At 35.3% G+C, this 16025-nt stretch overlaps 1 protein-coding gene across 4 annotated transcripts in view; it reads left to right on the top strand.

The window, feature by feature from the left end:
- sgcd (sarcoglycan, delta (dystrophin-associated glycoprotein)) overlaps nt 1–16025 on the top strand; it is a 199342-nt gene that overhangs the window by 160709 nt on the left and 22608 nt on the right. For all 4 annotated transcript variants that reach the window (XM_065287329.2, XM_065287330.2, XM_065287327.2 and 1 more), the window contains exon 5: nt 3921–4040. In XM_065287329.2, the coding sequence (XP_065143401.1) occupies nt 3921–4040 (120 nt within the window). The remainder of the gene's footprint in view (nt 1–3920; nt 4041–16025) is intronic.

The raw sequence follows: 16025 nt of genomic DNA, 5'->3' as shown, positions 1-16025 counted from the left end.
AAGAGTTAAAATGATTCTTTGAAAGCCAGGTTGTTAGTCTCATTTCTCTTGTGATATAGCCTTTATAACAGTGACTGGAGACTTCATTACAGAACAGTAATTGCATGTGCATGGATGCATATACTATTAAGTCCTGGTTAATAGCGTAATAGCGAGGCCGTGTTTTAATGAAAGTAATTTTGCCTTAAATGGACTACTTAAGTAACTTCCACTTGAATTACTGTGGTACAACAGCTGTATACGAAACTGAATTAAATGAAAGTTTAAGAACAAGAATGTGTTGCTGTAATGAAATTCTAAAGCGATTCGATCAACGGAAAAATTACTTTTCTTCAGCAGCACTTTGGTCGTGTTACCAGTGAATAATAGGCCTAACATCCTCATATCAAGAAAACTAATCTAATATGCCATAGAATAATTTATGTTTTTGTTTAATAAAACTTGAATGAAGTTTATTTATGTTATAACAAAAAATTTAGGTATATTATTAAGTGGAAAAAAAAACGACAATTTGTACGTATTTTACGATTCGGCTAATGTGTATGAATTTGTACGTATTTTACGATTTGGCTAATGCATATTAATTTGTACGTATTTTACGATTTGGCTAATGTGTATGAATTTGTACGTATTTAACGATTTGGCTAATGTGTATGAATTTGTACGTATTTTACGATTTGGCTAATGCATATTAATTTGTAAGTATTTTACGATTTGGGCAATGCGTATGAATTTGTTTGTATTTTACGATTTGGGCAATGCGTATGAATTTGTACGTATTTTACGATTTGGGCAATGCGTATGAATTTGTACGTATTTAACGATTTGGCTAATGTGTATGAATTTGTACGTATTTAAAGGGGACAGAGAATGAAAAACCATTTTGACCTTGTCTTTGTTGAATAATGGTAGTCTACCCACATTCACAAACATACAAAAAGTGCTAGACATGCTAAACATCTCAGTCTCATAGAAATTCCTCTTTTAGAAATGTCAGCCAGAAAACGGCCCAATCTGAAAAACTGATGTTTATGACATCACAGGCATCTAACTGCCCCTCCACTTTAAAATAATTGGCTACTTTTTTGAGTGGCAGCAAAGTCAGGCAATCAGTAATGAGATTGCAAGTTAAGCCAGTAGGGGGAGCCAAATAGGTGCAAAACCACTTGTTTAAAATCCCCCACCCTAATAGAGCTATCTGAGAGAGGTTTTTAGGAAGCTTCTAAGGCATTACAGACCCAAACAATTTTTTTTTTGTCTACATGTCACATCACAGAACAAGGATAAATACTCTGTTCAATCAGTCTATGTCACCTTTAACGATTTGGCTAATGTGTATGAATTTTTACGTATTTTACGATTTGGCTAATGCATATTAATTTGTACGTATTTTACGATTTGGGCAATGCGTATGAATTTGTTTGTATTTTACGATTTGGGCAATGCGTATGAATTTGTACGTATTTTACGATTTGGCCAATGCGTATGAATTTGCACGTATTTTGCGATTTGGTTAATGCATATGAATTTGTTTGTATTTTACGATTTGACTAATGCATATGAATTTGTACGTATTTAATGATTTGGCTAATGTGTATGAATTTGTACGTATTTTACGATTTGGCTAATGCATATTAATTTGTACGTATTTTACGATTTGGGCAATGCGTATGAATTTGTTTGTATTTTACGATTTGGGCAATGCATATGAACTTGTATGTATTTTACGATATGGGCAATGCGTATGAATTTGTACGTATTTTACGATTTGGGCAATGCGTATGAATTTGTACGTATTTTACGATTTGGCCAATGCGTATGAATTTGCACGTATTTTACGATTTGGTTAATGCATATGAATTTGTTTGTATTTTACGATTTGACTAATGCGTATGAATTTCTACGTATTTTACGATTTGGCTAATGCATATTAATTTGTACGTATTTTACGATTTGGGCAATGCGTATGAATTTGTACGTATTTTACGATTTGGCCAATGCGTATGAATTTGCACGTATTTTGCGATTTGGTTAATGCATATGAATTTGTTTGTATTTTACGATTTGACTAATGCGTATGAATTTCTACGTATTTTACGATTTGGCTAATGCATATTAATTTGTTTGTATTTTACGATTTGACTAATGCGTATGAATTTCTACGTATTTTACGATTTGGCTAATGCATATTAATTTGTACGTATTTTACGATTTGGGCAATGCGTATGAATTTGTACGTATTTTACGATTTGGCCAATGCGTATGAATTTGCACGTATTTTACGATTTGGTTAATGCATATGAATTTGTTTGTATTTTACGATTTGACTAATGCGTATGAATTTCTACGTATTTTACGATTTGGCTAATGCGTATGAATTTGTACGGATTTTACGATTTGGCTAATGCGTATGAATTTGTACGGATTTTACGATTTGGCTTATGTGTATGAATTTCTACGTATTTTACGATTTGGCTAATGCATATTAATTTGTTTGTATTTTACGATTTGACTAATGCGTATGAATTTCTACGTATTTTACGATTTGGCTAATGCATATTAATTTGTACGTTTTTTACGATTTGGGCAATGCGTATGAATTTGTACATATTTTACGATTTGGCCAATGCGTATGAATTTGCACGTATTTTACGATTTGGTTAATGCATATGAATTTGTTTGTATTTTACGATTTGACTAATGCGTATGAATTTCTACGTATTTTACGATTTGGCTAATGTGTATGAATTTGTACGGATTTTACGATTTGGCTAATGCGTATGAATTTGTACGGATTTTACGATTTGGCTTATGTGTATGAATTTGTACAGATTTTACGATTTGACTAATGCGTATGAATTTGTACGTATTTTACGATTTGGTTAATGCATATGAATTTGTTTGTATTTTAAGATTTGACTAATGCGTATGAATTTGTACGTATTGTACATTTTGGCTAATCCAATCAAATCCATTTTTATTTATATAGCACATAGCACAAAAAAACAAAGGTTTGCAAAGAACTAAACAAGGATAAAACAACAAAGGCACATATAAACGTATGTAGATATAAACACATAAAAACAAAAACACCTAAACACCTCAAAGAAATATATGATCACACAGTTTTCATCATGTGTTAAAAGCTAAAGAAAAGAAATAAGTTTAAAGATGCATTTGAATTTGTTTGTATTTTACGATTTGGCGAATGCGTATGAATTTTTACGGATTTTACGATTTGGCCAATGCGTATGAATTTGTACGTATTTTACGATTTTGCCTAATGTGTTTGAATTTGTTTTTATGTTACGATTTGGCGAATGCGTATGAATTTGTATGGATTTTACGATTGGGCTAATGCATATGAATTTGTACGTATTTTACAATTTTGGCTAATGCGTTTGAGTTTGTCCATATTTTTTGATTTGGCAAGTTTGTATGAATTTGTACTGATTTTACAATTTGGGGAATGCATATGAATTTGTACTGATTTTACGATCATCATACCTCCATACTTAACCCCGCCCTTAAACCAAATGTCATAGGGGTAAAAGCAAATCATATGAAAACGTAGTCCTACTTATTCTGCTTGCACAAATGGACAGTCTCGCAATATCTTATATAATATATTATTAAAGTAAATTTGAGTAATTTTTCTTTTTTTTAATACTAATAAAAATATATTGATTCATTGTTTTTGCCATCTTGGTCACTATGCAAACAACAAACTTATATGAGCCAGATACGATCAATATACTTCATCTAGTATGCATGAATAATTTTTGTATTAATATTGCAAGTTTGTAAAATAAAGTCTCATGTTTACTGTTGTGTATTGGGACAACACGATGCCTAATATGAATATAATTTTTAATTTAAAACATACAGAAATGTAATATAAATTATTTCCCGTTGAACAGGTTCTCGAGGAGTTTCCACCATGGGCAAAATGCTGGAGGTGAAATCAAGTACAGGAAAGCTGCTGTTCTCTGCAGACGACCATGAGGTGGTGGTCGGTGCAGACAGATTACGAGTTTTGGGTGAGTAAATTAGTATATTACACCACAAGAAAAGGTACTAAAAGCCTACTTAATTAAAGTCGGCAAACAGAATGTGGAAATATGAGTAATGGATTTGCTTCGGAGTGTCCTGGAATTGCTGTTAGTTAGAGACTGATCTAAGACCTGATTATTTTTTGGGAAATTCTGTAACTAATTAATAAATAGGTAATGTAATAACTAGATATGTATATCTGGTAGCATTCCCATACATCTTAAAGGAAGTTTCTTAGCTGAAAATCACAAGATTATTTTAAAGGCAAATGGTTAAATGCCCTCTCATTTGTAAGTGGGTTTGAAAAGAAAACCTTTGCTAAATGAATAATAATAAAAATGTAAAGGCCACAGACATGGAAAAGATCAATGTATGTGTTTACTAGTCCTCCAAAAAGTAATTTGCAAAGCCTATTAAAATATAAAATACAATATTTGTGATTTATATTGTTAGAGTAAAGGTTTAAATAGATGCCTTTTACCCTGAATATTCATGTAATTATGGCAATTCCTGAGCCATTACTTTCAACCCTTATGGACAAAAATATTGCCTATAGTGTTAATGATGTGGTAATGCACTTTAAGGTTGGTGTTGACACAACCATATAAAGTGAGCACCCTGGTTACATCTGTCTTGAAATGTTTTTATGCACTTGTGTGTGATTTCCAGCATTAAATTATGGAAGTTCTTTTTTTGTATTTTTTTCCAATAATGTTTTGAAAGTTACAAAAAATAAGTAAAAAAAGTCCTGGGCTTCATGCCTGTTCTGGGCCCGTTTGATCACAGTGTTTCTCCCGGGAGCAGCGCTGAACTTCCTGTAAAGTGATTACTCAACGCTGTGTACATCCATTTTTCTCCCCCATGATTTTCCTTAAGCCACACTTCATTAACCTACATTCACTCTGCCTCACCAATGGACTGCAGTTAGATAAAAGGCTATTTAGCACTGTATATTTCTCTTCTGGATTTGATCTCAAGTGTTCCTGGACTGACGCCAGCCATCTACATTAGCGTCAAAGAGCTTTGGTGGGCCATGCTGGGAATACATGCACATTTTAAGGTTGGCCAAATCCTGTCACTCTGATGTTAAGATAATACACCTTGTCTGCTTCTATGAATCTTAGCTTCAAGTCACTTCTCAGAGCTCCTGCTGTGTAATTTGAATTCAATCTAATGGCATGACAGCAGAGATTGAGTCTGAAGTAAACATCGCCTAAACTGACATTAATACATAGTTCTGATCAATGCTCTTATATTAAATATACAGTACAATGCCTCGAGTTAAACACCTGTCAGTCACAAAAATACTGTGGGTATAATTTTACATTTTTAATATTAACAAAAGAATTTTCATAGCACTTTTAAAGCAGTATAGCATGAAATGTAACAGGATGGATACTTGAAGGATGGTAATAATAGCCGAATTAAGCTGAATTGATGGAGAGTTAGCTGACAAAAGGGTAGTCTCACGTAGCCACACTGTACCTTTAGACTAGTTCTACCTTAAGATTTCGCATCTTTTCTGCACCAAATACGTTATTTTTAATGTAGATGTGCGGCAAGCACCCTCAAATAAAGAGCGATGTTGTTGTGATGCGCATGCGGTGCAACTTGCTCTTTTTCCAGGACCTATTTCATTGCTAAAAAACAACGTTATTTTGTGTATTTGCTATAATACAATGTGTTTGCGTGGTTTATGGTTGAAAATGGTTTGTAGTTATTTTTCACATACAGTACCATACATTTTTGTAGCTCCATGCTAAAGCGCTGTGTCCCTGATTGGGCAGCTAATCTGTACGTTGTTATTGGCCTGAATACCTCTGATGCCAGCCGGAAATGTGACGCTCCTTACCATGTTTGAAAGATTCGCTTACAATGCAATGCTAACAGGAGTTAAAGGCTGTGAGTCTGAAGCGGGAGGAATTATGATAATGTCGGTCTTGTCTACATCACCAATCCCAGGAAGTAAACTGTTGCCTACAATCCGTGTGTTTGTTGTATAGTCCAAGAAAAGAGATTTATGTTGAAGACGATAACTTGCGTCATCATTTACTTTGGGGTTTGTACCTTTTGCATATTGTTAGCTAATACACACTTACACACCAGATACTATCACAAAACATCACTAAAACATATAGCAGTCTAGTTTTTATGTGCAACTTTCTTCTGTCTTTGCAGGACATAAAATGAAGTACAACAGTAATTAATAAGTTAATTATATAATTAAAAAATAAGTTCTTCAGTGGTTCATTTTTTCCAGGAGCTAGGTTCAGCCATTAAGATCTATAGGTTTGGAGCAAGATGAGCTGGAGAATAACAACAATCATTGCGCAAAAATAAGTGGCAATGCATATGGAGATTAATCAAACATATAACTTTTATAAAAAAACATGACGTGGTGAACTCGTACTGAAACAACTTTGACTTTTCATTCCCTCAATTTCTGTCACACATTCGTGTCGGCACGAAGGGAATCATTTCCAACTGAAGATATTTGATTCCAGTATTTTGTAACTCTTTAAAGATAAGCAGCACTTCATCTGATGAGGAGAGTCTGCTATAGCATCACTGTCTGTTCAGATATTAAAGAAAAAAAGCAGAGGAAAAGAAATTCAAAAAGTCTCACGGGGGTTGGCTATGAAATTCCGCTGGTATTTTGCTCAGCTCCACAGGAAGTGCATTAGGACAAAGCCTGCAACATCTGTTCTTGCCCTGCTTTAACTTTTATCTCTAAACCCTTTACAGTGGAAACACCTTCATCCGGCAGTAAGAAAAATGAACATTTAATAATAAAAGGGTTAAAATATTATACGGTAATGCAGAAATACAAGTGTTATTTATATCTAAACCTCTGGTACCGCCCATGTCCGCTAATGTTAGCCCGTGAGGATTTTATATTTGTCTGAGCCCAATGTTATTCTTCATTAATTTTAACAATCAGATGTTAAAGAGGGGAAGCAATTTGCTTGGGTACCTTAGTCACTCCCAAGAGATGCTATGTCAAGCTTTGAGTCTTATAATGTATGAGTAATTAGGCAATGTTACATTAAAATGCTAGATGGTTTTAAAGAATGGCCATACGTGGCTGCTCATTTATTCCCCTTTTCATTTAATCTTTTCTTTTATGGTTACTAAGGGCTCAGAATGTCAAGGTTCACTGTAGAGTTAATTTAACCACAACAGAGCAATAACGCGACATCAAAACAGGTTCAAGGCCCTACAAGGACCAAGGTGGCGGTAGTCTATCCAATCAGAGCTGAAGAATGAAATGATAATGTGCTGCTGCTGATAGCTATGTGAATATTATGAGCTTTTTTTAAAGAATGAAGCCTTTAAAAAGGAATACTTCTGCAATCTTTACTATCTGCCTTTCACCTGCAAGTAATTATGGGTAATTCATGTTGAATCTTCAGGCTCACTTGATTGCAGGAATAAAGTCAATCAGATAAAACCCAAACTTCACAATACATCTAAACAACGTGATTTGTCGCACTTGTCTCTCGTACCTTTGCAAGCCCCCGTTCCTTATAAAATCCTCAGAGGAAAGACAAAGCAATCAGTCAACCTGGAAAACAACTGGATAAGTGATGTTGAGACATGGAGACGAGTAATGTGCCACTGTGATAATCAAAATGACTTGAGGAATATGTGAGATCGTGGTTCCCTCTCACACCGGTTTGTTCACAGTTAGCAGCAGTCCGCAGGATAATGATATTAGCGGTGGGGATCTTTGCTCTAATTGTAATTAACGCTCATTGATTAGCCTCAATTACAGTATATTTCAGTGACTCGCAGCGGTAGATGATAATAACTTGTAAATGCCACACTCGATAATAATGACGCCTTTGAAATGTTTCAAAATCGTGTGCCACTTGGTGTCAATGGTGTACCTCAAACAGCCAGACATTTATATATTACACATTTAAGTCATGTTAGACATACACTGCAAAAAATGATGTGTTAATTTTTTACACATTGTGTGTGTCATGCCACAATGTGTTGTCCCACTAACACACCTTCTGTGTTATTATCCATTGTGCCGCCCACCACAGGCGTGCAACATTAGATCAGAAATGTCTTGTCTGCAAGTGTTCATTTATCACAAAATAGAGTAACACGAGTGACCAACTCATTTAAATTTCAGTAATTGTAACTGCGTTACTTGATTTAAAAAAAATACTTCGTTACATGCTCCTTACCGCTAAAAGTAGTGGAATTACAGTAACGGAATTACAGTAACGGAATTACTTTTTAACGCGTTACTAGTCCCATCACTGTAACACAACTTGTGTTGGCCCTTTCATTTATTTTAACATGAAATAACACCTAAAATGGCATGACACACACAATTTGTAAAAAATTAACACATCATTTTTTGCAGTGTAGTACACTTTAAGGCAATGTTAAAGGATTAGTTCATTATCTTAAAAAAAATCCAGATAATTTACTCACCACCATGTTATCCAAAATGTTGATGTCTTTCTTTGTTCAGTCAAATAAAAATTATGTTTTTTTTGGGGGGGGGGAAACATTCCAGGATTTTTTTCATTTTAATGGACTTTAATGGACCCCAACACTTAACAGTTTTAATGCAGTTTAAAATTGCAGTTTCGAAGGACTCTAAATCATTCCAAAGAGGCATAAGGGTCTTATCTAGCGAAACAATTGTCATTTTTGGCAAGAAAAATAAAAAAGATTTTTAAACCACAACTTATCGTCTTCCTCCGGTCCTGTGATGCGGCATCACATCAAGAGGTCACGGATGACGTATGCGAAACTACGCCCCAGTGTTTACGTGTGAGGAAAGAGGAACGTTCGGACGTTGTTGTATGTGGAATGATACTCATTAATGTCTTTGTGTCAGTTTATTGTTTAAAATGGTCCGCAAATGTGCGTTTCATATAACACATGACCTTTCTTCGTCACTACGCAATTACGTGAGGTCGCACTGGCGCGTCACACAGCCGGAGATAGACGAGAGTTGTGGTTTAAAAGTGCATATTTTTTGTTTTTCTTGCCAAAAATGCCAATCGTTTTGCTAGATAAGACCCTTATGCCTTGTTTGTGATCATTTATAGTCTTTTGAAACTTCAATTTTAAACTGCATTGAAACTGTTAAGTGTTGGGGTCCATTAAAGTCCATTACAATGAGAAAAATCCTGTAATGTTTTCCTCAAACAACATAATTTCTTCTTAACTGAACAAAGAAAGACATCAACTTTTTATATGACATGGTGGTGAGTAAACTATCTGGATTTTTTGTGGGTTTTTTTTTTTTAAGAAAATTGACTAATCCTTTAACATGAGAACAAAAGTAGTGAAAAAGAGAAATGTTTTTACTTTGCGTTTATGAAAAATTTCATGTAAAGACAACGACAGCTTTAGGCAGGAAACGATGAAGAAATAACACGATATTTGTCAGCTCTGTCCAGGGTTGCGTGCTAAAGATGCTGAAATACAAATGTAGTCAGGGCTCGAAGAAAATCGCTTCTACACTTTCATCCCGCATTACTTTCTTTAGCCACCATGTTAACAAACACGTTTAGAAAAGTTTTTGGGTAAAATTAACTAGTCAGTCAGTGCCCGTGAGCTAGGCTTTGTTTGTGTGATGTCACATTAACAATAGAATTAAAACAGCCTGTCTAATGAAACTGTTTTGATATAATAGGGATTATAAAGAAGGAGAGGGTGGATTTATTTCATTGTAGGGTTGTTTTGTTCACATTTTTTAAAAGTGGATTTTGCATAATATGTGCCCTTTAAACCCAAAGGTTGGGTTTCTCCATATTTTACTCAACCATGGATTAAAACCCACATTTTTTTTAGGTAAACCTACACAAAGTTATCATAGATTGTACATTTTATTCAAAAAAGGAATTTTTTATTGGTGTTTACTGAAAGTGCACCTATTTCATTGCTAAAAACAACGTTATTTTGTGTATTTGGTATAATACAATGTGTCCGCGTGATTAACTCTTTCCCCGCCATTGAGGAGATATCTCGTCAATTAAGAGAAAACGCTTCCCCGCCAATGACGAGATATTCCGTATTTCCGCAATACCGCTATTATCCACCAGGTGGCGCCCTTCCGCAACTTTTTAAACCCGGAAGTATTGCCCTATGGCATACTGCTGCATGTTCGTGTCTGTTTTAAAGATCGCTCTGAATCGGATCTCTATGAAAAGTCCGTCATAAAAATGGAATTATCTCTGCTTTTTGCTCAAAATATGGTGTTTTTGCAAAAACCTACCCATATTCAAAAGCTGATTGCAAAAGAACCACTAAAGGTAGGATGAAACGTTTTTTTTTGTTTGAAAGCAGAGGGTCTGTTCTTTCATTTGGTATATTGTATGTTTATATATTTAAAGAGGAACATTTTCTGGAAGGCATTAAACTTTGGTGAAAATCATGAAAAATGCTGGCGCTGGCTGGCAACTTTTTTTAAAAACGCTGGCGGTGAAAGAGTTAATGGTTAAAAAACACATTATTTTCCACATACCGTACATTTTTGTAGCTCCAGATATACTGTTTTTCTTATACGCTTTGATTTTGTACAAAACTCATCGATCTGAAAAGTGCTGTGTCCCTGATTGGCAAGGTAATCTGTTTGTTGTGATTGGTCTGAATACCTTTGACGTCAGCCGTAAATGTGACGCCCCTTACCATGTTTGAAAGATTCGCTCACAATGTAATGCTAACAGGAGTTAACTTACAGGATGTGAGTCAAAGCGGACTTATGGAATTATGATAATGTCGGTCTTGTCTACATCACCATGTACTATGTACTAATACACACTTACACACAAAAAGGAAATGTAAAATTGTGAATCGGACGATAGTTGCTCTTTAAGATAACAAGAAAGCCTTGACAAAATCAGTGTATAAATAAAGTAAGATTTTACATATTTATATTTGGTTGTTTTCATTGAATCTCATCCATTGTAGGAATGAATACGTGGTTAGTATGTAGCAGGCAGTACAATGCATATACCTGTACAACACTATTTAACATTGTTATTTCCTGCAAGATTAAAAGTATAGATTCTACATATTTATTATAGGCCTACAATGTTTTTCAGACATGCATGCATGAAATATCCACGATTTTCACTATCACAGCTTATTTATCTATATACTATGTTTCAATGAAATCAATATAAGAGAGAGCGGAAATTAGTTACTGCAATTACTGTGATATACAGCACTTAACATCGCCTGTAATTACATCTGCTAATTAAATCTATAGACAAATTCCATTGGCCGTTCGTCTGCGGACCACAATCTCAGTGCATTGTTGGAAAAGATGGAGATTAACAGTCTGTGAAATGTGGTACAGGAGATTTCTTTACAGAGGAAATATGAGTCCCACATTTCACGGTTTTATCATGGCTGAATGGGAAATTCGCTGTGCTGAGTGACCATTGGAATTCTGTCAGGTGACCACAGTAAGCGGATGATAAAGAGTCTATAAAAGCAGGTTATTTATGGTTAAGACTATGCTGTACCCACACACATCGCCTCAGAGAGTGCTGATTTAATTCAGTTTGTCTCTAGTCACCAAGTACGATTAGATTTTCACACTGTGCGTGCTATATTGGTGCTGTATCTTCCATGTCATGTCCCATTACATCAAACCTCATGAAATTATGAGTATAAAAATGCCAAATATCATTTCTGTATAAATCTGTTGTACTTACAGAGATCTTAATGTGCCAAATATGAATCAATTTATTAGATTTTCTTAAAATCGTTCATTATAAGGCTGTAGACGACTTCATATGTTTAGCTTTATAAACGTTATTTAATCACTCCTGATGATGGATATGATGTTTATATAGATAAATTGTTAAGAAAATGCAGTGGTCACACAATCACGCATACAGGGTGTGAATCACAGAATATTCAAGACAATTTAGACGATATTGAAGGTAATTCATGCAATGTGAACTCTATATTTTCTAACAAAGTTGTTTATATTAGCGAATAACTACACAATTGTTTGCATTTTATATTTAAACTTTTATTTGTTTCTAAAGATACCACATTTTTCTTACATTATTCACTGTAATATGGCTGCACTGTTTACTGTATACACAGAGAAACACGTTTCAAAAAGCAAGCAAACACAACATTTTTCTGTTCTTGACAGGACGCATACATACAAAATTATCTCTGTGGTTAAAGCTGTTAACCGGGCTAATACAGTACGTCTGGGTGATTCTCACGAAATCCAGATTTAGAAGGTGTCCAGCATTAGAATTTTTTAAAAGCCCTTGAAGCCATTTTTTTTTTGCACATATAAGATTAAGGTCTGAACTTACATAACCATTATTTTTAGAGGATTTAAAAAATATTTCCTATAGAATTATTATTTTTTTTAGATTATCATTATAAAAAATTATCATTACCGCAACATGATATTACATTAAATATATGTATTTACAAACTCATGTTTCAGTAATGAGAACTAAAAAGTTGTGTATGTACTATAACAAACAACATTTCAACTTTTATCTGGAGAGAAAAAATAAGAACTGCTTACCTGGTAGCCATCTTGAGTGTCACAGTCAATAGCCTCTTTCACACAGTAATTCTGGTAAATTACCATGAATTTACCAGAATGAATTTACCAGTAAATACAAAAATGTGCTGTTCACACATGCAGTGACGTTCCGTCTTTTTACCAGTAAGACATCATTCACACATCAGTATCAAAATACCGGTAAACTCGGAGGGAAAGCGGAAGTTACCTGTGGCGCGCGGCCGGCGAGCTCCGTCCGTGTCGTATTTGTAAACGGCGGGTTATGACTTAATATCCACGGTCCGTATTTTGTTGTTTTCACATCTCTGGCAAGCGGTCGCGAAGTTGCACGTGACCAAACAACATTGCGTTAGGCGGCGTCAAACGGAACCTGCGCGTTTGCACATTAGGCTTCACAGATGGTGTGCTAAGGACGTCGGCAATTTGGCAATTAGATGGTAAGCTGTTTTAAACAACTTTGGTGAAGAAATGTGGATGTTAACTTCAGGTGTGCTCGACTTTTAAGCAACATGTGTGTGGAAACGTCTGTAAACAGTCTGGGGGATACCGCGTCACCTGTATAAAAAACTTTCTGATTGGCCCGCCCGATCTGTCAGCGCGGTCTGACGTCATCTAAATGCCGGTAATGCTATATTTTTCGTTCACACACAGCGCTTACCGGCAAATTACCGTTAATCTTACAACCTGTCTTACTGGTAAATTGGGAGCACTGATTTACCAGAAAGGTTCTGTTCACACATGACATGTTAACTGCAATTTACCAGTAAATTACCAGTAAAGACTGTATGTGTGAAAGGGACTAATGATGTCCCTTACAACAATTTTTTTTAAATGTTAGTTCCTCGAGGGCTTAAACAATGATTGAAAATTGTTGCGGAGGATGAGAAAATTGGTCTTGGACACATTTATATTCCTTATTATTGTCTCTACATGTATCAATGATCACCAAATACCACACGTTTCTTTACTGTTAATGTTTATAGTATAACATGCACTGAAGCTTTTTATTTTTTAGATATTTTAATTATAAATATTTCCATGTCAAAGAACCCAAATCCAGTCATGGACACTTTGCGGTAATGAAAATGTTCCCCTTTAATGTGGAAAAAATCAACAAAATTGGTTTGTATGATGTCATTTGAAATCATTTGCAAAATAGTACATGAAGAGATGTTTGTAACTGTATGCTTCTTATTTTGATAATCTTACTTTGCATTTACTTTTTTAATTAAAATGACACCTCATTAGTCTGATTTTGCGAGAATCACCCGTCTGCCTTGAATTTTTTAGTGTAATTGCAGATTTTTAAAAAATGATGTAAGCTGGTTGTAAAAAAAAATATTGTTAAATAATCCAGCCTAAGACACACACACAGGCACATAGAGAAAGCAGATCTTCTCACCCTGATGCTGGCCTTGTGTTTTCTTTTGTGTTCTCAACCACATAGTTCACAGTGTCATGCTTACAATAGCTGTGACAAATGGCCCTTTTTGCGGTAGATGATGTTATCTCCTTTACTGAAGGTCTGAACGTTCATCTCTAGTCGATATGTGAGTCTACATGTTTGTGTGGATGAGTTAATCCTTTATTCGGTTGTGTCGGAGGCCTTTCTATGTGGAGTTTGCATGTTCTTTCTGTGTCAGCGTGAGTTTATTCCAGGTACTCTGGTTTCTTCCCACAGTTGAAAAACATGCAATGTGAATTGGAGATGCCAAATTGTCCTTTCCCAAAATGTGTATAGATTAGATTACTTTTGCAAAAGACCACAAAATCAGCATAGGCAAAAAAGAAGTCAAATTATGTTTCAGTTTAAAAGAAATTGTTATAAATCTGTGTTAAGCATTTTACTGTGCTATGCAGTGCTCCCAAATAGCATTTGGACACTTAAGCCACATTTAAAAATTATGTTCGACCTTTTCAAACAAATGATGGTGGACATTTTGCTCGAATTAACTTAATTTTTGGGTCTGTAAATGCCACATCCATGCCATCTCTGCAGATGCATTCTCTAGTCGGGTTCCTGTCAGGTACCCACCCGTGTGCAGGACTATGTAAAAGAAATTTGACAAGAGACTACCTCGATCGCGGATGGGAATCTGGAGATATATGGCTTTCATTCTCGCTCCATGAGATACCCGTCTGTGATGCAACGACCTGTTATACTGCGTTTCCGTATAATATTGATGGTTTATATAGCTGTGGTGTCATAATGATGGTATGAAGAGGCCTAGGTGTAAAATTCACGGCCCGCCACTGGTTTCAACCCACAATTGGTAACACCAACCCAAAAGTTGGGTTAGTCCATTTGTCAACCAAATGATTGCTATAACAAATACCGTGCATATACTATACAAATGCTAAAAATTCATGCTTTTGGCTATACAGACAGATAGATGCAGTTTGCCCTCATTTGGTCACCTGCAGCGATGTTTTTCTGACACAGGTACCTGTGTAATGCTGTTAAATAATGGCGTCTCCATTAATCTGCTGTAACAAGCCATTGTGCTGTGAATATTATACTACAGCTCTGATTTACTCACATTACTGTGAACTTCATCTCAATGAACTACACCTCTCTGGTGGATATATATTCAGCCATTTTTTACCGCACACTGTAACATGAACTTTTAAGCTTTAATACTACAGTAATAAAGAAATTCATGGCTTTGCAGTCGACACACTATATGCACCACCCTGATCTCATAGGAATTCGTAATTCTGTGTCTACTTAGTATATTTTTTACAAAAATCGTACATTTCCTATGATAAAAAGCTATAGACGGTTTCAGCGGTAACAACATAAACAAACGGCTTTTGTGAACCAAACTTAACTTTCAACATAGAATCAACAACAACATAGTGCCTCTATAGAGTAGATTATTTCTAACAATAAGCAAAATAATTACCTTAGTTTGAATAATAGCTAAAATGTATCAACCATTACACTAAGCTAACATTACTTTTTAAAATTAATGCAATGTTAGCTCCTTGAACTCTTGCCTGGCTGCCATTGATCCATGCTCAATGTCTCCCTTTCGTCTTTTGTAAACCAATAATATTTTTTCCACAAGGTATTTGTTCCAGAGGTCAGTTTAGTCACTGGCCAGACAGATAAACAAACACAGACCGGAAGTTAAAGCAACACTAAAGACTTATTGCTCTTTGCTCCCCCTACAGGTTAGAAGTGTAATTGTTCATTAGCACTGTCGTAAATACTGCAGCATAGCTGGCTCTGATTGGATTGTAGGTCTGCCGTAAAGCAAGTTTTTGTAGTTTTCACTCGAACTACAGGACCACTACCCGAGGGTTGGAAACTTCTTTAGTGCGGTTTTGGCCGATAGAGGGCTGCAAAGCGAATGTGAAAGTGCCATTCACCCTGTTTTGAGTGGATGAACCACTGAAACTTTTTTGGAAACGTTATTTTGAGGTA

Source organism: Paramisgurnus dabryanus, chromosome 18, assembly GCF_030506205.2.
Source record: "Paramisgurnus dabryanus chromosome 18, PD_genome_1.1, whole genome shotgun sequence".
Classification (NCBI taxonomy): domain Eukaryota; kingdom Metazoa; phylum Chordata; class Actinopteri; order Cypriniformes; family Cobitidae; genus Paramisgurnus; species Paramisgurnus dabryanus.
The sequence above is the reverse complement of the archived record's forward strand: the minus strand, read 5'-3'. Positions and strand labels throughout refer to the sequence as shown.